General features: G+C 46.5%; 1 protein-coding gene across 11 annotated transcripts in view; it reads right to left on the reverse strand.

The window, feature by feature from the left end:
* DCAF1 (DDB1 and CUL4 associated factor 1) overlaps positions 1 to 23,546 on the reverse strand; it is a 709,202-nt gene that overhangs the window by 381,822 nt on the left and 303,834 nt on the right. For all 11 annotated transcript variants that reach the window (XM_069206794.1, XM_069206793.1, XM_069206790.1 and 8 more), the window contains one exon: positions 3,620 to 3,744. In XM_069206794.1, coding sequence (XP_069062895.1) covers positions 3,620 to 3,744 — 125 coding nt within the window. The remainder of the gene's footprint in view (positions 1 to 3,619; positions 3,745 to 23,546) is intronic.

Here is a 23,546-nt window from a genome sequence, read left to right on the forward strand (position 1 = left end):
GGCCAGTCCTCTCCCAAGGATTCTGGAGTGCCTGCCTCTGCAGTAAATGCAAGTAGGCCCCAGAGGAAAAAGAAAAGGAAACAGAGTAGGAAAGGTGGACAACCTTTAGCCAAGGTTCCAGCAAGCCAAGGAGATTCTGCTCCAGTAGGGGAGAACTCCAAAAATGGCTCTGATAAAGTCCAACCTGACCCACAAGAAGTCCTGGCTAGTCAGGCAACTGTTAAGCCTGAGTGGGTGGCTCCTCAGCTAACAGAAGAAAGAGTGGAAGAAGGGTGTTTACTACAAGATGTGGTAACCCCCCACTCTAATACAGCAGACAGGCACCCTGAACCCAAAGAAGCCTGTAACTTAGCCCCTTCCCTTGTAGGTGAAGAGCTAAAGGTGTGGTTCTGGGCACTAACAGCTGTCAGTGGCCTCTGCTGGGTGTTAGCCTTTATGGCTGCACTATCCTTGGCATGGTGGTCTGACCCCATGCCAAATAACAAGTTAGGCCCCCTGACCCTGTTGGTCATGGTGGGGTTACTCCAGCTCTGGGTAACCTCTTTGGGTAAGCTAGGGGTGACCCTGGCTAAGATAAGATTAGCAGAGGTGGATACCTCTGACCTCAAAATAGAGAGAATGGGTGGAGACATAAAAAGCACAGACAAGAGGCAGTTCAGACTAGGTCCTATCACTGTGGAAGTGGGTCAGTTCCCCAGAGGGAATGACCTGAACAGGAGGATGTAAGGCAGAGTAGGCCCTGCAACAAACCAGCCATTTCCTCTACTCTTCCTCGCCTGACAGACTAGGAAGACTCTTCCAGCGTTGGCTGAGTCTCCTGGCCTGTGGGCTGGGGGGGGCTTGTGTAAAGAAATGGCTCCCTGTTGCAGTTACCCCCCACTTTTTGCCTGATACTGATGCTGACTTGACTGAGAAGTGTGCTGGGACCCTGCTAACCAGGCCCCAGCACCAGTGTTCTTTCCCGAACCTGTACTTTTGTATCCACAATTGGCAGACCCTGGCATCCAGATAAGTCCCTTGTAACTGGTACTTCTAGTACCAAGGGCCCTGATGCCAAGGAAGGTCTCTAAGGGCTGCAGCATGTCTTATGCCACCCTGGAGACCTCTCACTCAGCACAGACACACTGCTTGCCAGCTTGTGTGTGCTAGTGAGGACAAAACGAGTAAGTCGACATGGCACTCCCCTCAGGGTGCCATGCCAGCCTCTCACTGCCTATGCAGTATAGGTAAGACACCCCTCTAGCAGGCCTTACAGCCCTAAGGCAGGGTGCACTATACCATAGGTGAGGGTACCAGTGCATGAGCATGGTACCCCTACAGTGTCTAAATAAAACCTTAGACATTGTAAGTGCAGGGTAGCCATAAGAGTATATGGTCTGGGAGTCTGTCAAACACGAACTCCACAGCCCCATAATGGTTACACTGAAAACTGGGAAGTTTGGTATCAAACTTCTCAGCACAATAAATGCACACTGATGCCAGTGTACATTTTATTGTAAAATACACCACAGAGGGCACCTTAGAGGTGCCCCCTGAAACTTAACCGACTATCTGTGTAGGCTGACTAGTTTTAGCAGCCTGCCACAAACCGAGACATGTTGCTGGCCCCATGGGGAGAGTGCCTTTGTCACTCTAAGGCCAGTAACAAAGCCTGCACTGGGTGGAGATGCTAACACCTCTCCCAGGCAGGAATTGTCACACCTGGCGGTGAGCCTCAAAGGCTCACCTCCTTTGTGCCAACCCAGCAGGACACTCCAGCTAGTGGAGTTGCCCGCCCCCTCCGGCCAGGCCCCACTTTTGGCGGCAAGGCCGGAGAAAATAATGAGAATAACAAGGAGGAGTCACTGGCCAGTCAGGACAGCCCCTAAGGTGTCCTGAGCTGAGGTGACTCTAACTTTTAGAAATCCTCCATCTTGCAGATGGAGGATTCCCCCAATAGGGTTAGGATTGTGACCCCCTCCCCTTGGGAGGAGGCACAAAGAGGGTGTACCCACCCTCAGGGCTAGTAGCCATTGGCTACTAACCCCCCAGACCTAAACACGCCCTTAAATTTAGTATTTAAGGGCTACCCTGAACCCTAGAAAATGAGATTCCTGCAACTACAAGAAGAAGGACTGCCCAGCTGAAAACCCCTGCAGCGGAAGACCAGAAGACGACAACTGCCTTGGCTCCAGAAACTCACCGGCCTGTCTCCTGCCTTCCAAAGATCCTGCTCCAGCGACGCCTTCCAAAGGGACCAGCGACCTCGACATCCTCTGAGGACTGCCCCTGCTTCGAAAAGACAAGAAACTCCCGAGGACAGCGGACCTGCTCCAAGAAAAGCTGCAACTTTGTTTCCAGCAGCTTTAAAGAACCCTGCAAGCTCCCCGCAAGAAGCGTGAGACTTGCCACACTGCACCCGGCGACCCCGACTCGGCTGGTGGCGATCCAACACCTCAGGAGGGACCCCAGGACTACTCTGATACTGTGAGTACCAAAACCTGTCCCCCCTGAGCCCCCACAGCGCCGCCTGCAGAGGGAATCCCGAGGCTTCCCCTGACCGCGACTCTTTGAACCTAAAGTCCCGACGCCTGGGAGAGACCCTGCACCCGCAGCCCCCAGGACCTGAAGGACCGGACTTTCACTGGAGGAGTGACCCCCAGGAGTCCCTCTCCCTCGCCCAAGTGGAGGTTTCCCCGAGGAATCCCCCCCTTGCCTGCCTGCAGCGCTGAAGAGATCCCGAGATCTCTCATAGACTAACATTGAAAACCCGACGCTTGTTTCTACACTGCACCCGGCCGCCCCCGCGCTGCTGAGGGTGAAATCTCTGTATGGACTTGTGTCCCCCCCGGTGCCCTACAAAACCCCCCTGGTCTGCCCTCCGAAGACGCGGGTACTTACCTGCAAGCAGACCGGAACCGGGGCACCCCCTTCTCTCCATTCTAACCTATGTGTTTTGGGCACCACTTTGAACTCTGCACCTGACCGGCCCTGAGCTGCTGGTGTGGTGACTTTGGGGTTGCTCTGAGCCCCCAACGGTGGGCTACCTTGGACCAAGAACTGAACCCTGTAAGTGTCCTACTTACCTGGTAAAACTAACAAAAACTTACCTCCCCCAGGAACTGTGAAAATTGCACTGTGTCCACTTTTAAAACAGCTATTTGTCAATAACTTGAAAAGTATACATGCAATTTTGATGATTTGAAGTTCCTAAAGTACTTACCTGCAATACCTTTCGAATGAGATATTACATGTAGAATTTGAACCTGTGGTTCTTAAAATAAACTAAGAAAAGATATTTTTCTATATAAAAACCTATTGGCTGGATTTGTCTCTGAGTGTGTGTACCTCCTTTATTGTCTTGTGTATGTGCAACAAATGCTTAACACTACTCCTTGGATAAGCCTACTGCTCGACCACACTACCACAAAATAGAGCATTAGTATTATCTATTTTTACCACTATTTTACCTCTAAGGGGAACCCTTGGACTCTGTGCATGCTATTCCTTACTTTGAAATAGCACATACAGAGCCAACTTCCTACAACATAATATACATGTGCCTGAAAATGGAATGTTCCCTTTTCCAAATAAATAAATTCTCACAGACAAAAGTTCTCATGTGAAGGCAGGAACTTACCCACAGTGGAGACTGTGGAGCCAGCATCATCAAGAACATCCACCGGCTCTGCCAGCTGCAGCTGGATTTTGGGTACCACAGTTAGGATAGCAAGGACATCCAAAGCATACCGCACAGTATCATTTCTGAAAAAAATAAATTAAAGCATGGTAATGGGCTTCCTTCCGGTTAAAATAGATAACAAAAGCTGTTGAATTAGACAGCCTATTATAGTCATTTCTATGATGTTTCCCACCGTTGCAATACCATAAAGGAATTCCAGGCTGTTCCAACAGGCCTCTCTGTGAGCCTGCCAATGCACTACTAGCTCACTGCTCTGACAGATAACAAAGAACACAGCTTTGAGAGGTAAGGGGAAGTAAGGCACCAAGGGTGGTGGAGATGGTTGGACCACATTTGGGACAGGAAAAAGGCCATGCTATGGGTGTCACCCACCACTACTCCTCCGTCCCGAATTATCAGTGGAAAATAGAGGCAGATGATTTTGGGGGCCAAATAAACCATAACATTATAAAATTATAAAAGGTGAATAATGGGGATGGTTTTCACCTCGGGATTCTGAGTAACATCCAACTCAAGCTTTGCTCTTGTCTATTTGAGATCATTCAGAACCCCTCAGTAAAGACATCACTGTTATTTACTGTTACACATCTATAAATCCATCATATTTTCATGTTTCTCATTTTATGCAATTTCACCAATGAACGCAAATATAAGCATTTATCTATCCTTGCATCATCAATGTTCTCAGTTCGCTCACGTTCATGCACCTATTCCTAGTGTGCATTTGTTCTTGGGTAACCTCACTCTGTAGAAATAGTGACTCATTGTTCCTATGGTTTAACACAGCTTGAGTTTATACATTTATCAAAAATTGCATAGTTGTTCCTACAGACACTCCAGCTTGTGTATGGAAAATATTACTCACCATGAAAGCATTTGTTCTTGCTTTAGGTTCACATGCTCTGCATACTCCTATCATCTAGAGTTGGGCTCAGATGTCTGGCAAGATGACTTTCTTTAAAGAATTAATTTAAGTTATGGGATGTACTGTGACTCCACCCTTTGGGGACAATGTCCATGGGCATCAACTTCATGTTAGATAGTTTTCCACACAGCAGGTGAGCACATGTATGGAGTGGAGAGAAAAGGAAGCATGGTAACCAGTCCTTTTAATGGGCAGGCCCTGTCCGGTACGAAGTACCTGCATACCTTTAACTTGAAAGGAAGTGTAGCTGCACTTTTCAGTTTTGCTGCAATAAACTTAAAGGGAGAATACTGGCACTTCTCAGGGGCAAACGGGAACTCAAAATACTTAGTACCTACACTTCTATATTTCGACTTAAAGCACTGATGGTAACCATGCATATTATAATTGCAAAAATAGCGGACAAGGAGAGCTCTGCAGCAGAAACAGGCTTTGGGGGGAGGGAGGTCACATGTGAATCGACAGCACTACACACTACGAATAAATGCTCACAGGGAAAGGAACATTTTCTGTTCATAGCAGGTGAGGCATATGCTCTGCATAGATTGAAAAGCAATTCTCCCTATAAAGCGGTTGTTACCCTACAGATGGTGCAGATGTCTGGAAAAAAGTTGTTAGCACTGCCTGGCCATCCAAAGTCTGTTGGCAGGCTAAGATATCCACGCAGCAGTGTTTGATAAACGTGTATGGGGCTGACCAAGTGGCCTCTCTGCATATGTCAGCTGGTGGCATATTGCCCAAAAAGTCCATAGATGTGCCCATTTTTGCAAGTGGAGAGGGCCCTTACAGGATGAGGTATGGTGCTTTTCGCTTTGTGGTAGCATGTCTGCAAGAGTTTAATGTCTAGAGAATGGAGGGCTCTCTCGCTACAAAATCTGGCTGCAGATCCAAAGCCTTCAACTAGTGCCGACATGGCGCATGATGGTGACAGAGGTCCTGGAGGTGGCAAGGTCTTGTGCACAGGACTTGACAGCCAACTACCTCAGGAGCAGGCACTCTATCTTCTGCATAGTGTCGTTTATAAGGTTGGAGTTCATGTTCCAGCCAACCACATTTACGACGCCAGGTGTGGCCTTCAATCGAGAGCTGCCAGTGTTGTGGAGGTGGTGAGTAGCCTCCTGTTCTTCCACATGGTCAAAGGCCCTGGAGGAGACTGCCTCTGGTCTGGTCATGGCTTGGTCTAGAGGAATGCCAGAGGAGCAGTATTTTCTTCTTCTCAGCCAAATGGGTCAAATTTGCCAAAGATGTCTGGGGTATTAGCAGTGAACTGCTGGTGTATTTTTGGTGTCTACCCAACGTCCCGTTTGTACCATACTGTCTTCTTTGAGTGGAAGATGTGGCAAGATTCATATGAGGCACTGACATGGTCTGCGGAGAGGCAAAGGTTGCAAACGTCGTGAGAGGCCAACCACAAGTACTTTGCCTGGCACCGTCGGCAGTTCTGGAAGGGCATCCGTTCCATCACCCTGACAGAATCCACATTCCCTGCTGCCAATCATTGATGTACGGGACTGGGTAACTGGGAGTCAATCTCCAGAGGGTGTTGACGAAGGGAAACACCGTTGATAAGTTGTTTCGTCTGATGCTGTGTGCTGAAGTTTCCCTGCATGGGTCTGAAAAATTACAGGAAACAAACTGAATTTCAGAACCTTACCGGTACAGATCCAAACCTAATGCGGAAAAAAAAAAATTAAACAGGAGGTTGGTGCCCATGCGCATTGTCCACAAAGGGAGGAATCACAGTGCACCTCACAACTCAAAAAAAACTTGCAAATGTCAGCGGTCAACACTTTATGGCAGAACTATGCAGAGCAGAGCATTTGTATGTGTAGCAAAACAAGCCAAGAACATCAAGTTTCTCTACTTCACTGTGTGATTCCTCCAGTATGTAAGTCTATACAGGTATTTGTTTCCACCTAACCGCGTTCGTCATCATCAGGTGTTCTGGCTCATGCCACTGTTAGGCAACCGCATGCACATCGTACATGCATTAAGAAACATGCAGTCTTCTACTTTCAGCTTGCGATTTTATTCCTTGTCTGACTACACTGAAGCATTTATTCTAACAATTGTAACTTTCTACTTATCCAGTAGGTTTACTTGCAAGTTTGTTTCAGTGTACCTCACATTTCACCATTGTTCCCACTCTGTCAGCTTGTACAAAGCGAGCTCCAGTTCACCTCTCAAGTTTTACTATTCAAGTATTTCACTTGGTGTTACTATTACACAAGTTCACCCTACCTTACATCGTTAGCCTTTTAGATTGATTACATGTGCTAATATTTCTCCAGCTCATTGTACCATGAAAGAGCTGTGGCTTATCCTCCAGTCTTCACGTCCCGTAGAGTTATTCTTTCAGTTACGTCAGCTTGCTATTACACTTATTCATGCTCTAGCAAACGTCTTTCTGTCACTGTACAGCACTTTGCAGCTGTTAAAAAGGCAAATCAATGCAGTACGACAATACAGATTAAACCAAAACATACAGCAATTCTGATGTACAATCTAAACAAACACAGTTCTTTAAACGGTTTGGTAATAAGACCTAATTACCTTTTAAGAAAACCATTCCAAGCTACTAATATTATAAGTTTAGCAATAGTGACCACATCAGACAAGATTACGTTAGTGATTACTCCATGCAAGATTGCACGCAGTTATGTCCCCAGTGCATGAGGCAAACACTGCTATCAGTAATGTAAAAAAGGCTAAATCAAATTGGTATTACTCTATGTAATACACAACAGTCACAGCTGCAATACCCTGGCACCAAGGTAATATGAGCAGTAAGTCGCCCTGACATCAGATGATATAGCACTCTCACATCAGCTACACATATTTTGGTAAGTGAACTACATTTCTCCAAACATCAGCATATGAGATCTGAAAATACACACATTTTCATCTGGAAAGCACGCTTTTCAATTTAGGTTTACATACGTTAATTCAACCAAGCCAAAGCTTCTAATTTAGTAGGCAGGACAGAATACAAGAGATTTATTTACAGTTAGTAGCTCATGAGCTATTTGTTGGAGAAGCCTGACCTAGAATGTGGTAAAGTCACGGCAGAGTAGTAAATGCAAACAACAAGCATATCCAGAGGAATGGGGGGATGGGGGAAGGGGGGGGCGGGTTGTAGGCGGGCAGAGAGTCTATCCTTTGCTTCCAGGGTGTCATGGTATGTTGAAAATAGGGAGTTTTAGCCTGAGGCATAAACTCATTGAACTGCAAAATGTTATTATAGTGACATTCAGTTATGGGAGGCTGGATGTTTCTAGAGTGGATTAATGTGAGAAGCTAGGAGGGGTGATAACGGTAGACATAGTAATTAAATCCCATTAAGCATGAGAGCATGGTACATATTTTGCTTTGAATATCATCCTGTAATTGTCAGCATGCCAGTTAAGAGACATTACTGCAGTTTTAATGTGTTCTGCCTCATTTTTGTTTAGCAAAGCAAACAGGCTAGGAGGGTATTTTTTTTTTTTTTTTGACCCAGCAACCAGACTAAAGGATGGTCCTGATCTAGCTTCTCATTTTCAGTACAGCAAATACATTTTCTAGTTTTCCAACAGTCAACTAATTTAGTGTCAATCGGTCAGATAAAAATCAGAGTTTGAAAGGTTTGATAGCCTATATTAGGACAGTATTCCACTGGTCAGATTGGAATAGAGAATTACTAAAGATGCCGGGCAAGGGAAAGAGAGAAAAGGATATTACAATGTACAGAAAAAGAGAGAAGAAAAACAGTGGATATCACTGAGGTACAAGCAAAAAGCAACAGAAGCAAAAAGCTTGGAATCTTCTGATTGGAGGTTTTCCAGCTTGCATCTATTTTGGACCTTATGACCTGTCCTCGAGGTATCCTTGAACTGACCACGAATAGTTTGGTTGAAATGGAATGGTCACTATAGAGCCTGCACATGTCAGTTCCTCCTCCAACTTAGTCCTGGCCATTAAAAGGATCGTGCTTTCCTCCTTACGTGAGCGTTAATGATTTGTGTGCATTGTCACGTTGCACGCATGGTGCCAACCTGGACCCGTAGAGTACTGTATGACAAGTGTACCACCTCCCTTTAGCAACCAAAGTTATTAAACACACCCTACAGGCACCAAAGCAGCACAACAGCAGCTCCACTACCATCATCAGATGCCATCCTATTTTCGCTACACGGGCTTGCAAAAGGACTATTTTCTTTTTCTGCCCTGCACATTCCCAAACCTATGTATAATCCTGGCAACATCCCTCCTGCTGAGTATCAGCCACTGACAACAGATACAGACACCGAACTGGAGTTTGGTCTGTTCATCACTTGCCCAGCTGCAAAGCCTCATGGACATTGCCAAAACTACTCCTAAAGAGGATATGGACATGTGGAACGTGCAATAACCCTACATCACGCCTGTCGCTGAATCCACATCAGCCCACCAAAAACAGCAATCAATTTCAATACAGCTATTATCAGTACAATCAATCTGGGTTCGCTAATTTACCTCTAGACAAAGTATCTGTAGGGAGGAGGATTCTGGTTGCAGTACACCCCCACATACTTTTTGCCTGGTTTTTAGACGCAATTGTGACTGAAGTGTACTGGGTTCCTGCTAACCAGGTTCCCCCAGTGCTCCTTTCCTAAAACAAGACACCTAGTCACTTGATTCCCAAGTAACCAGGCCCTTCAGCCCCCTGTAAGACTCTAGTAAACAGTACCCTTGGTACCTAGGGCATGTGTACTGAAGAAGCCCCCCCTCAGAGCTGCTGCACAATTTCTGCCACTCTGAGGGACCCAGCACCAACCTTATGCAGACTGCCATTGCAGGCTGCATGCCAAGGTGCTTCCAAAATTGAAAACACAACATGGCACACAGCGTGTGTGCTATGTCCCCTAAACACTACATGTAATATATATGTAAGTGACCCCTCTAGCAGGCCTTACAGCCCTAACAAAGGGTTCATTATTTTACATGTGAGGGCATATATGCATGAGTGATATGACCCTGCTATGCCTCTGTAGATTCTGAGACACAGTAAGTGTACAGGGAAGCCATTTTAAATGCATGTGCTGGGCACTGGTCACTACGAGTTCCCCAGCTAAATGATGGTTTCTCTGAACCCTGGGATGTTTGGTATCATACACCTCAGAATATTAGACCCTCACTGATCCAAGTCATGGATCTATCTAGAAAGGCACACAGAGAGCCCCTATGAGGTGCCCCCTGAAAACCTACCAGCTACAAGTATGTTGACGGACTGGTCCTGAGCAGTTCAGCCACCACAAATGCATTTCTGGACCACCACGGTGATAGCCAGTGCTCTTAAGGCCCTGAGACGAAGGCCTGCACTGGGCAGAGGTGTTACCTCCTCTCCCAGGCAGGACGGATATTCCAAGGTAGACAGCTTCAAAGGCATTGCTGCATTTGTAATGCAACCCAGGTTTCTCCAGATGGTGGAGATGACCAGCCCCTCTGTCCTGACCCCACTTTTGGTGGCAGCACAAGTGGGAAAATTAGTTAAATTAGGAGAAGTACCCACTTCATGCCAGTCCCACCCCTAAGGTGGATGAGCTGAAGTGGACACTACTTTTCACATTCTTCCATCTTGTTTGAAAGGAATTAGGCCACTAGGGTTATGCCTACTTCACAACGAACGTGGTCATAAGAAGGGTTTAGTCACCCTGAATGTTGTCAGCCTATTGGCTACTGCCTGGCACTCCCTCCAACACCTCTAAAATCAGTATTTAGGTGGCTCCCCTGAGCCCTAGGACTCAGATTCCTGAAAACCTAAGAAGAACTGGACACTACAGAGTCGCATCAGCAGAGAAAACTGCAGACACCAAGTGACTTGGCCCCAGCCCTACCAGCATGTCTGCAGCCCTTAACTATTTGCATCAAAAGACGACCCGTCCTGCAGCCCAGTGACCTCCAAAGCACTGGGAGGACTGCCTGCCTGCAACAAAGGCCAAGTTCTCCTGTGGTCAGCAGACCTATCCAGAAGAAATTAACTTTAAAGAAATAGAACTCTGCCCTGAGGAACCGAGGAAATCGCACTCGGATCCACCTCTGCACCCAACGTTCATGGCCCAAGTCAGAGTGGCCCACCGGTCCCCTGAAGGTTCCCCAGTGATTCTCAGCCAGAGTCCACTGTGGGTTGACCCCTGCCAGACTCTGCCTGATGGCCTTCAGCCTCAATCCGTGGACACCCCCTGTCTGTGACAGTCCAGTAAACAGTTTGTCGACATCAAAGGACATCCCTGCACCCAGAGCCTCAGGACCTTGGGGAGCTGGACCGAGGGTGTCCTAGAGGCCCGCATCATCCAACTTTACTTGGGCAGCTGTGGATTTTCTTCTTTCAGCCTCCTGGCCCAAGATGGCAGCGTATTTCCAAATCCAACCTCCTCCACTGAGTTGCTCTGGGTGCCCAATACTGTGTTGGCACTCTCCATCCAGCCACCCATCTACAGCGGAGGGTGTAAGTTTGGTGCTGCTTTGTGGCCCACCTTGTGCCTCACCTTGTGCTTACCTCAAACCCTAAATATCGACCCCTGACACAGTTTTACTCATCTGTGAGCAGCGCACCTTTGTTCAAACCCAGTCTATATTGGTTAACACTGGACACTCAATTCCGATTTTGACCTCTGCACCCGGCCGCCCCTGTGCCGATGCAGGTGCACTCCTGCTGATGATTTGAACCTTGCCTGCTGTTGACCTAAAACCCCAGAAACTGAATTTGTAAGTGAAGTACTTACCTGTAAAACTGCATTTTTGTTTTCAACCCAAAGGTTAAAATTGAAGACTCTGAAAACTGCACTGTCGATTTTTTAAACTGAAAAGTATATATAATTTAAAAACTGCTTACCTTAAAACGAAGTTCTTCGGTTCAAAGCACATATAAAAACAAATGTTCTTTTTCTAACTTTGACTCAGATTTATTCTTTGAGTGCGTGTCAAATGTATTGCCTGTGGGAGTACAAGTGCTTAACACGACTCCTTGATAAGCCTAACTGCTCGCCCAGACTACCACAAACAGAGAATTAGACCCATCTATTTCTGCTTCTGCGAACCTTTGGGGATCCACAGGAGGACTCTCTCCATGGTTTACTTCATTTTAGTACTATACCCCCAAAAATTGTACATTTACAAAACTAGGGAGAATGATGTGGTCCAGTCCATTAATCTCCCTCCATGAACATATAATGGAAATAAGATGCACTGTTCCAAAAGAACAGACCCCATTCCACCAATTAGGGTAGGGGGCCTTTTCAGTCACCACATGCATTAGTCTTACAGGAACAGTAGCCCTCACCCACCATTGGGTGACATGCTTCATCATCGGGCCATGCTCCTTGTCAAGCAGGCACTGCAATACCCGACGGCCCTTGTAAGGAAATGCCTCCTTGGCATGGTTACTCTCTAACATTTTGCCTTTGCTGTTGCTAAGTTTTGATTGAAAGTATGCTGGGACCCTGCTAACCAGGCCCCAGCACCAGTGTTCTTTCACTAAACTGTACCTTTGCTTCCACAATTGGCACAGCCCTGGCACTCAGATAAGTTCCTTGTAACTGGTACCCCTGGTACCAAGGGCCCTGATGCCAGGGAAGGTTTCTAAGGGCTGCAGCATGTCTTATGCCACCTTGGAGACCCCTCACTCAGCACATGCACACTACCTCACAGCTTGTGTGTGCTGGTGGGGAGAAAATGACTAAGTCGACAAGGCATTCCCCTCAGAGTGCCATGCCAACCTCACACTGCCTGTGGCATAGGTAAGTCACCCCTCTAGCAGGCCTTACAGCCCTAAGGCAGGGTGTACTATACCACAGGTGAGGGCATATGTGCATGAGCACTATGCCCCTACAGTGTCTAAGCAAAACCTTAGACATTGTAAGTGTAGGGTAGCCATAAGAGTATATGGTCTGGGAGTTTGTCAAACACGAACTCCACAGTTCCATAATGGCTACACTGAAATCTGGGAAGTTTGGTATCAAACTTCTCAGCACAATAAATGCACACTGATGCCAGTGTACAATTTATTGTAACATGCACCCTGAGGGCATCTTAGAGATGCCCCCTGAATACCAATCCGACATCTAATGTAGCCTGACCAGTTCCTGCCAGCCTGCCACAAACCAGACAAGTTGCTGCCCACCTGGGGAGAGTACCTTTGTTACTCTGTGGCCAGGAACAAACCCTGTACTGGGTGGAGGTGCTTCACACCTACCCCTGCAGGAACTGTAACACCTGGCGGTGAGCCTAAAAAGGCTCACCCCTTTTGTTACAGCACTCCAGGGCATCCCAGCTAGTGGAGATGCCCGCCCCTCCGGCCACTGCCCCCACTTTTGGCGGCAAGGCTGGAGGAGATAATGAGGAAAAACAAGGAGGAGTCACCCACCAGTCAGGACAGACCCTAAGGTGCCCTGAGCTGAGGTGACCCCTGCCTTTAGAAATCCTCCATCCTAGTTTTGGAGAATTTCCCCCAATAGGATTAGGGATGTGCCCCCCCCCCCACCCCCCAAGAGGGAGGAGGCACAAAGAGGGTGTAGCCACCCTCCAGGACAGTAGCCATTGGCTACTGCCCTCCCAGACCTAAACAAACCCCTAAATGGAGTATTTAGGGGCACCCCAGAACCCAGGAAATCAGATTCCTGCAACCTGAAACAGGGACTGCTGAACTACAAGCCTGCAGAAATGACAGAAGATGACAACTGCTTTGGTCCCAGCCCTACCGGCTTGTCTCCTGACTCGAAAACCTGCAACCAGCGACGCATCCAACAGGGACCAGCGACCTCTGAAGCCTCAGAGGACTGCCCTGACCCCCAGGACCAAGAAACTCCTGTGAGCAGCGGCTCTGCTCAACAACCTGCAACAAACTTGCAACTTTTCTTCAACTTCCAAGACTTCAGTCTTCCCGCCGGACACGTGAGACTTCACACTCTGCACCTGACTCGGGCTCGAGATCCAGAGAACCACCACCACAGGGAGGACTCCCCAGCGACTGCGACCCCGTGAGTAGCCCGAGACGACCCCCCCTGAAGCCCCACAGCGACACCTGCAGAGAGAATCCAGAGACTCCCCCTGAACACGACTGCCTGTAACAAGGGACCCAACGTCTGGAATCAGCACTGCACCCGCAGCCCCCAGGACCTGAAGGAACTGAACTTCAGTGCAGGAGTGACCCCCAAGCGACCCTCTGCCTAGCCCAGGTGGTGGATGTCCCGAGAAGCCCCCCCTGTGACTGCCTGCACCGCTACAGTGACCCCCGGATCCCTCCATTGCTATCTATCTGAAACCCGACGCCTGCTTTGCATACTGCACCCGGCCGCCCCTATGCCGCTGAGGGTGTGTTTTGTGTGCCTACTTGTGTCTCCCCCAGTGCTCTACAAAGCGCCCCTGGTCTACCCCCCGAGGACGCGGGTACTTAACTGCTGGCAGACTGGAACCGGAGCACCCCTGTTCTCCATGGGCACCTGTGTGTTTTGGGAACCTCTTTGACCTCTGCACCTGACCAGCCCTGAGCTGCTGGTGTGGTAACTTTGGGGTTGCCTTGAACCCCCAACGGGAGACTGCCTATGCCCAGGAACTGAGACTTGTAAGTGTCTTACCTACCTCACCATCTAACCTTTACTTACCTCCCCCAGGAACTGTTGAGTCCACTTTTAAAATAGCTTATTGCTATTTTAACAAAGCATGCATATGATATTGCTTTTATTCAAAGTTTCTAACTTACTTGTGTGAAGTACCTTGCATTTTATGTGTTTACTTCAAATCTTGAACCCGTGGTTCTTAAAATAAAATAAGAAAATATATTTTTCTATATAAAAACCTATTGGCCTGGAGTAAGTCTTTGAGTGTGTGTTCCTCATTTATTGCTTGTGTGTGTACAACAAATGCTTAACACTACCCTCTGATAAGCCTACTGCTCGACCACACTACCACAAAATAGAGCATTAGAATTATCTGCTTTTGCCATTATCTTACCTCTAAGGGGAACCATTGGACTCTGTGCACACTATTTCTTACTTTGAAATAGTATATACAGAGCCAACTTCCTACAGCCCTACTAGATCTTTTGAAGAAAGAACGCTGGTAGTGAGTGGATGTGAGAGGGGCTGGGAAAACTGCTAAAATTGGCTAAAATGCCAAAGAAAACTATCTTTAATAAGACCTGGTACCCCTGCCAAGGTTAAAAACAAAAAATGGGGAAAGAAAAGAAAACAATGATCTGGTTCCCTACTGTATGAAAGTATCCCTTTTTGGCATGGTTAACCAACGTTTTTTGCCTGATATTGATGCTGACTTAACTGAGTGTGCTAGGATCCTGCTAACCAGGCCCCAGCACCAGTTTTCTTTCCTAAAACTGTACCATTGTTTCTCCAATTGGCACACCCCTGGAACACAGTTAAGTCCCTCATAAAAGGTAGCCATGGTTTCAAGAGCTCTGTGACCAGGGAAGGTCCCCAAGGACTGCAGTATGTATTATGCCACCCTAGGGGACCCATCAGCAAACACATGCACACTGCCATTGCAGCTTGTGTGTGCTGGTGGGGAGAAAAAGAGAAAGTGGACATGGCATCCCCCTAGGGGTGCCATGCCTACAGACCACTACCTGTGGCATAGGTAATTCACCCCTCAAGCAGGACTTACAGCCCTAAGGCTGGGTGCACTATGCCACAGGGGAGGGCATAGCTGCATGAGCAATATGCCCCTACAGTGTCTAACTCCATTCTTAGACACTTTAAGTGCAGTGTGGCCATACTGAGTACATGGGCTAGGAGTTTGTCATTACGAACTCCACAGCTCCATCACGGCTTCACTGGAGTCTGGGAAATGTGGTATCAAACTACTCAGCACAATAAATCCACACTGATGCCAGTGTTGGATTTATTGAAAAATGCACCCAGAGGGCATCTTAAAGATGCCCCCTGTATTTTAGCCAAACTTCCAGTGCAGGACTGACCGGTCTGTGCCACCTGCCACTTCCAGACAACTTTCTGACCTCGGGCGGTGAGAGCCCTTGTGCTCTCTGAGGCCTGAAACAAAGCCTGCACTGGTTGGAGGCGCTTCACACCTCCCCCTGCAGGAACTCTGACACCTGACGGTGAGCCTCAAAGACTTAGGCCTCCTGTTACAGTCCACCAGGCACTCCAGCTAGTGGAGATGCCCACCCACTGGACAAAGCCCCACTTTTGGTGGCAAGTCCGGCAGGAAAGTTAGGAAAAACAGGGAGGTGTGACCACTTCAGTTAGGACTACCCCTAGGGTGCCCAGAGCTGAAGTGACCCCTTCCCTGCAGAATCTTCCATCTTGGTTTGGAGGACCGGGACCAATAGGTTTAGGTCTGTGTCCCCCGTCTCCAAAGGACGTGGGCACCGGAAAGGTGTAGTCACCCTCAGGGACAGTAGCCATTGGCTACTGCCTTCTGACCCCTGTAACACCCCTAAATCCAGGATTTAAGCCCCCCCCCCTGAACCAAGCTTGTTGGATTCCTGGCGACCTCAAGAAGACAACAAGAGAAAGAACGACTGCTAAGCTGACCACAGCAGAGAAGACTGAAGACACCAACTGATTTGGTACCCGACCTACCGGCCTGTCTCCAGCTTCTAAAGTCCCTGCTACAAAAAGGTGACGAATCCTGGAGGACCAACGACCTCTTAAAAGCTCCAAGAGGACTCCCTGCACACCAGAGGTCCAAGATCTCCTGTGGAAAGCGGCCCTGTCCAGAAAGAACTCCAGCGAAGGAATCCAGAAACGCCCCAGATCCATGAGTCCTGCCTACTCTGCACCTGATGGTCACGGCCCATATCCAGGTAGCCCAACCGTCTAGAGCAGGTACCCAGGCGATTCCGATCTAGGGTTCAACCTCGGTTGACCCCTCCTGATTAACACAACGCCTGCAAACTAAATCCAGAGGACACCCCCATTCTCACCCCCCTCCCCCCACCAGTGAAGGATTCCAACAAAGACACCTGATGCAAAAAGGTCCCCAAGTCCCCTGGCCTTGGGGAACCTGAGACCCGGTGCAGCAACGCGCAGCAGGTGGCCCTACTCCTTTTCCAGTCTGTGGTTTCCCTGAACTGACCTCCTGGACCCAGCCTTCATCCTACTTGTGACCCCCGGGGTCACCCTATGCAAAAGCCCCTGTGCCACTGAGGGTGTGTGTCGATCCCCATAGCTCACCCTCTCCCTCTCCCTCGTGCTCTCCTAAACCCCCTAGGTCTGCCCTCCAAAGAGGCAACCAATTGTGCGAAACACTCCAACCTTCTAGTCCATTCACCACTAACATCAAGTTGTGGCGTAGATATATTGACGATATACTGAATCTGGAGAGAGAGGCAATGAAGAGAAAGTATCTGATTTAATTGCTTGGATTAATGGTCTAGATTAACATCTTCACTTTATTGCCATGATGTCCAACAGAGGTCTCCTTTTTGGATCTCCTGATCACCTTAAGAGAAGGAACTCTCTATTCAGCTGTCTTTCAGAAGACTAAGGAAAAGAATAGCTTACTTCTGTTTGATAGTCACCATCCTCATGCCCTCAGGATGAATCTAACTTATGGGCAGTTTGTGAGGCTCAGACACAACTGCAGTGAGACCAATGATTTGACACACATGTAAATAACTTGAGTCTGAAAGCTGCGGAACAGACATTATCCACCACATGTGATCAATTCAGCCAGAAAAAGAGCTAGGAATACCCAAAGAGAATCATTACTGATGACCTTCCCTAAACCTGGTCCAACCAGATTAACGTGTTACTACTTACATACCCCTCTCGAATTAAGTAAAGAAGATCATAAACAAGAGGTGGCCTTTTTGACGAGTACAGGCGAGGCCCTAGACCAGCCTTTTCTCTACTTTCAAAAGAACCAAGAACATTAAAGACGTATTGGTCCACACACGTCCAAGGAACATAACATCCAACAATAACCCTAAAAAGGTAGCTAGTGGGAAACTACCTCCAGTGCGGGGCCTCCATCCATGTGGGCACTGCAATATATGCCCCTTATCCTTGAACACAACATCAGTAGAATTAGGAGAAACAGGGACCTCGCATGTCACACAAATTGCAGCACAAACAAATGTGTATTTTTGATCAAATGTCCATGCAATGTATGTAGGAATGACCAAATGAATGACTAAAACATGCATCAATGTGTATCGCAGCACAATCAGATGTCACTGCACTAACACCAACCTCTGTGCCCACTTGGTAGAACAGTTGCACTACCCTAATGATCTCAGATGGGTAATCCTAGAAACAGTGAAGGACTCCCATATGGTATCACAAAAACTGTCTGAGAAAGAACAGAGGTGGGTCTTTAGATTACAGACCCATATCCATGGGTTAAATGATGAGATACCGTGGTCAGAGTTCTATAACAGGGAGTAGGAATGATGATCTCCTTCCCTGAAGCTTAGCACAGTATAGAGGACGGACTGAATTCCCTCAGCTAGATACTATGATCATGATTGCATCCTACAAACTGATTACAAAGCAAACAATTGAGTTCACTGCACCCCGGCTGTTATTTATATTTTTATTTTTATTTTTATTGTGTGTGTTAAGGCACGATTTACAACAATTATATTACAAGATTTGTAGATACATTACCTTATCCTAGATACAGATTTTGCCATACCAATAGGCTGAGGGAAGATATAGTCTAAGACGGCTGCCACTTTCCTCTTGAAAATCTACCTATTCCAAGTCTTTTTTCAGTTTACCTCTCTGATGGGAACACACTCTAAGATGGCCGCCACCTTTTAGTTCACCTTTCTTTTTAGTTCTTTCTTTGTGTCCACCTACATGGGGGATAAATGCCAGCACTTCCCGGCTCTGAATCATTCCGGGGAGCTTGAACGATGGAGTAGGTCAGACTGACCATGGCGCTCTTCAGTTAAGTGAATAACATATTTTGGTTTTCTTGCATAAGTTCAATTTCTGGATGATGGGAGTACAGCGATGACCAGGCAGCAACCAACCAATATGATTTACACTTTGGGACTCTTAGGAATTTGGCCTTTAGGATTTCATGTAATGTATACATTTTAGGATGTTATAAATTCAGTACAACTTAGGCATACCTGTCAGAGGACACCTAAATAGTTATTTCTCATGTATTTCACAACCATGGTGATCAGATTGTCTTGATAGGAGAGCGGCCAGCATCAATGCGATCCCCAAGGGCCCATGTACCTGACCTAGGAGGGTAACCATGGTGGGATGTTCCTCTTCTGCTTCAGCATGAGCACATGGTCACTTTAGCCCACGTCATGCATGAGTGTGGCTTGTCATTTTCACATATACCTGAAACACATGTTTTTTGAGGGTGAAAAATGTGGTCACTACTATGTGCCCCACTGAGTGTAGTTTTTAACTTATCTCGTTTTATGTTGTTTGATTAGGTCTCCACATTCACAGGTTTATGATTCCAATGTAAGATTTCAGTTATTTCTTACATAGGCAATAGGAGTCGAGTTTTTACAGCCCCTGAAGAATTGCCACCTGATCCGTACGATTGTATTAGGCCAGAAACATGTTGACCATGACTTGCAGTTCTGTAGTGTAGGGAATACCCACACACAAATCCATAATATTTACAACTCTAATTAGAGTGGTAGACATATATTTAGCTGTTGGTAGGGAACCAGGTCATTGTTTAATGTACTTCCCCCTTTTTTGTTTTTAACTTTGGCAGGGGTACCAGGTTGTATTAAAGATAGTTTTCTTGGGCACCTTTAGCCAATTTTAACAGTTTTCTCAGCCCTCTCACATCCACTCACTACTGGCATTCTTTCTTAAAAAGATCTCCAGCAAAGAGTCCTCTAGTAGGGTCCATCAGGCATTGCAGTACCGGCCTGATGAGGAGCATGGCCCGATGATGAAGCATGTCACCCAATGGTGAGTGAGGGCTACTGTTCCTGTAAGACTAATGCATGTGGTGACTGAAAAGACCCCCTTCATTTTAGTACACTATATAGAGAGCCAGCTTCCTACACTATCTCACTAGACTTCTTATTCAGTTAAAGTTTTCATTTTAAGGACTGCTTTTATAAAGCAGTCATTTGAAATGCAGCAAATTACCTTACAAGTACAATAATCTGGTCAAAGACGTGGAAAACCAGATTAATAATAATTTACCTTGGAATCGATATAAGATTATGAATATAAAGATAAAAGATATAATCTAAATTGAGACATGGCACCTGGGAATACTAGAAAAGAATCACAGATTGTAATAACTCCAGAGTTAAGTAAATAGCAGGGCAGCTCCTCCACAGTGGCGGAGGGGCACCTCCCCCTGGCTGATCCAACAGATGAAAAATAAAACAATGTTGTTTTATTTTTCATAATTTTGCCTCTGATGGCTCAGCCAGCAGAGTGTACAAGGAGCGGTGGAGCTGGGCCACGGGAGGTGGAAGGTGGGAGGAGGAAGAGTGCACTATGTGTGCACTTAGGTTTTTCCAACCCGGCTGTATACACAGCCAGGCTGGAGAAACAGCACAGTCCTCAGGCTTGTGTCTGAGCGGCAGTCCGAGCCACTCAGACCAATCTTGACGCTGCTTACATGCTACGTTTAGCATGTAAGCAGCGTCAGGATTGCTGGGGAGCCTGTGCTGGTGTCGACGGTGCAAGGGAAACAGTAACTGTTTTATTTTAATTTTAAATGTTGTTTCGCCCGTCGTCATGCCCTCCCCCTTGACACAGGCAGCAGCCACCACTGTTAAACAGTTGAGATAATAATGACAACAAGCACACTTAATTGATTGTTTATTAGACTTTATGTGCTGGTGCTGAAGAAATTTGTAGCCAGCCACCAACATTTTGCTTAAAACCAAAACGGATTAAACTTTAGTAAGGCTAATGCGACTAGAATGTATTGCAGCTGCTGACACTTTTATAAACTTCTAGTCAATTTTCACTTGTAGATAAGTGTGTTCAGACATGAAAGGCAAGAATTGAATACTGATTGTATTTATTTCTATTGTACAATACAGCAGAGTTCTTTTGGTCCCCTGCAGAAAACAAAAAAGCTCAACATTTAAACATTTCAAACAGGGTGCTAAGTATGATTCTAAGTGGTGTTAAAACATTTAGTTTAATTGTTCAGTTGAACTCATGTTTATGTTGCAGGTTTCTCAAAAGCTATTTCAAGAGGACATGCATTATATAGATAACCTCAAAAATGTTGCATCTCTTTTTAAAGTCTTGTGTCTTGAATATAAACTACCCCCTAATGAGGAACATACTTAAGATATAGGTAATGTACCATAGTGTCCTTGAGTCATTTTGTGTACAAAAAGTGGGGAACCCCTGAGCTCTACAGTTAAAAGCACAACATCAAGCTGCAGCACACAAGTGTCAAAGCACATCTGAAGTGCAGGATAAAAGCGTAGTCGCTTTTATGACAATTAGAATGTACCTGAAGGTTTATGTTCTGCAGAATGCAAACTGAACATGTTCTATGTAAACTATTTTACTCTGGGAAGCAGTGCAAGAGTAATTCTGGGTATTGACTGTGACTGGACATACTGCTTACAGCGGAGTCTATGTGGAAGGTACTGTAGATTATCACTTGAATTCAGGAATTTAAAAAGCAATTTACACCCTTCGCACATTTCATTCAGAAAAGGAAGTTCATGCAAGCAGGACTTGGTGGGGTTGGAACTTAAACACAGTATGGTACGCATTCAGTGTCCAATATAAGCAATTACTTTTTTAAAGGAATGAGTATCTCCTGACAAGTACATAATGCTGGCCAGTTGAAACCTTAGTAAAAATAAAACCCCAAACATTTCAGCACCTTCTCTAATTGGCATATGATCACCATATGTTCAGGCAGTACACAATGTGGAACATGTGGGGTCTCAGTTCTTTTGATAATAAATTGTTCTAAATAGCAAAACTGTCAACACAATAAAAAAAGAATTATGTCAGCTATGACCATTCTACCCTTTGTATACTAATGTCTCAGTACACCTGGGGGGGAGCAAGTACAGTTAGGTGATTTGAGGATAGGTGGTTCAGATTCTTCCAGAAAGTCTCTAAAGTCCAAAAAGGTTTTAAAGATCAAAAACACCACCATCCAAAAATGTCATGGGCCTTCTTGCCCACTCAATAACAATTTACCTACCTTCGGTAACACATTTTCTGGGAAAACTAAGTGCAGATTCAGCACATTGTGAATTTCGCCAGGAGCCACACTGCATCTGGAGATTTTCATAGCAACTCCCTTGTGCACAGGTAGGTGGTGTTGTGTGACTCCAAGCTGGGTCCATCCCACCCCAGACGTGACATCGGGGTCACTATATCCAAGCACTCATGTCAGTTTCTTTCTGATCTCTCTCAGTTGCCTTTATGAGTCCATGCCACAGAACAGGAGGAGTGGGTTGGTAAGGAATCTGCAATTAGACAGAGTCTCTAACAGAAAAGTTTTTACTTTCTAACTGCAGATTCTTCACCTTGTGAACAGATACCAAAGCAGTACCTCCTCAGGTGGTGGTCTGTGGAATGACTCAGACCAGGAAAATCTTGCAGGACACATTGGACAGAGCGCCTGTCCTGGTGGACCTGCCTGTCCAGGCAATGATGCTTTGTGAACGTGAAGAGAGACGCCCACGTAGTGGCCTGCAAATGTCCAACAATTGTACACCACATGCCAGCGCAGAGGGAGCAGCCTTTGCTCTGGAATGAGCGCACAAGCCTTCAGGAGGCTGCGTCCTGGCTACCCACAGCAGATTTTTATGCATAAGACAATCTACCGGGAGACGCTTTGCTTTTGGACTGCTTTCCCTTTTTGGCTCCAGAGAACCCCACAAAAAGTTGATCCTCCAATCGATATTCTCTAATGTGAATGATGTAAAAGATGAGGGCTCTATTAGGATCAAGACGGTGAAGTCACTCCTCTTACATAGAGAGATGAGGCATAGAGTAGAAAGACGAGCAAGGTGATGGATTGCCCTATGTGGAAGAGGACATGACTACCTTCGGCAAGAAAGCCGTCTCTGTTTGAAGGACCAGTTTGTCCAGAAAAAAAAAAAAAAAAAAGAGGTGCATGGCAGCTGGACAAACACCACCTGGAGTTCACTCGCTTACTGGGCAAACGTGAATGCAATCAGAAGCACTGTTTTTAGATTAGCAAACGCAGAGGACAACTGGACATCAGTTCAAAAGGAGTGCGAACAAAATATGCGGTAACAAAAAAGGTGTTGGCTGGAACATGTGTATCCGCTCTTTTAAACATTGCATCACAAAAGGTGATTAAAAATGAATTGCCTGATCGGGCAACCGTAGTGAGGCCGAGAGTGCTGAACCATTCCAGAGAATCACAAATGGTTATCAAACAACTGGGCCTGATTTAGAGTTTGGCGGAGGAGTTACTCCATCACAAACATGATGGATATCCCGTTTGCTGTACTATAAGTTCCACAGGCTATAATGGACTTGTAATAAGGCAGACAGGATATCCGTCACCTTTGTGACTGAGTAACCCCCTCCACCAAACTCCAAATCAAGCCCTCTGTCCTTCACCACCTTTTTTTCCCCTGGCGTTTCCCTCAAATCAGTCTTTTTTCGCAGGTGGAGAAAACAAAAGAAGCACAAGCTTCGCCTCAAGGTTTTACCAACCAGGTACTTTGGGTAATATCCCTTTCCTCCAGGTCTCCCACTGCCCACAGTGATCATCCAACTGTCTCACTTGAAGGCCAGAATGATTCTCATTGCTCCAGAGTGGCCCAGACAATGGCGATTCATGGATCACATTCACCTCTCAGAGCACCCAGAAAGGAGGCTGCAGTGCAGAAGTTCAGAGGCCAAATTCAAAACCCAAACTATCACTTATTTAACTTGGCAGCTTGGCTCCTAAACTCATACAATATGGTCACCTGAACCTCCCTCACAAGTGCATGGATGTTTTGAGAGATGCCAAAAGACCATCTATTATAAC

This window comes from Pleurodeles waltl, chromosome 9 (genome assembly GCF_031143425.1).
Source record: "Pleurodeles waltl isolate 20211129_DDA chromosome 9, aPleWal1.hap1.20221129, whole genome shotgun sequence".
Lineage (NCBI taxonomy): Eukaryota > Metazoa > Chordata > Amphibia > Caudata > Salamandridae > Pleurodeles > Pleurodeles waltl.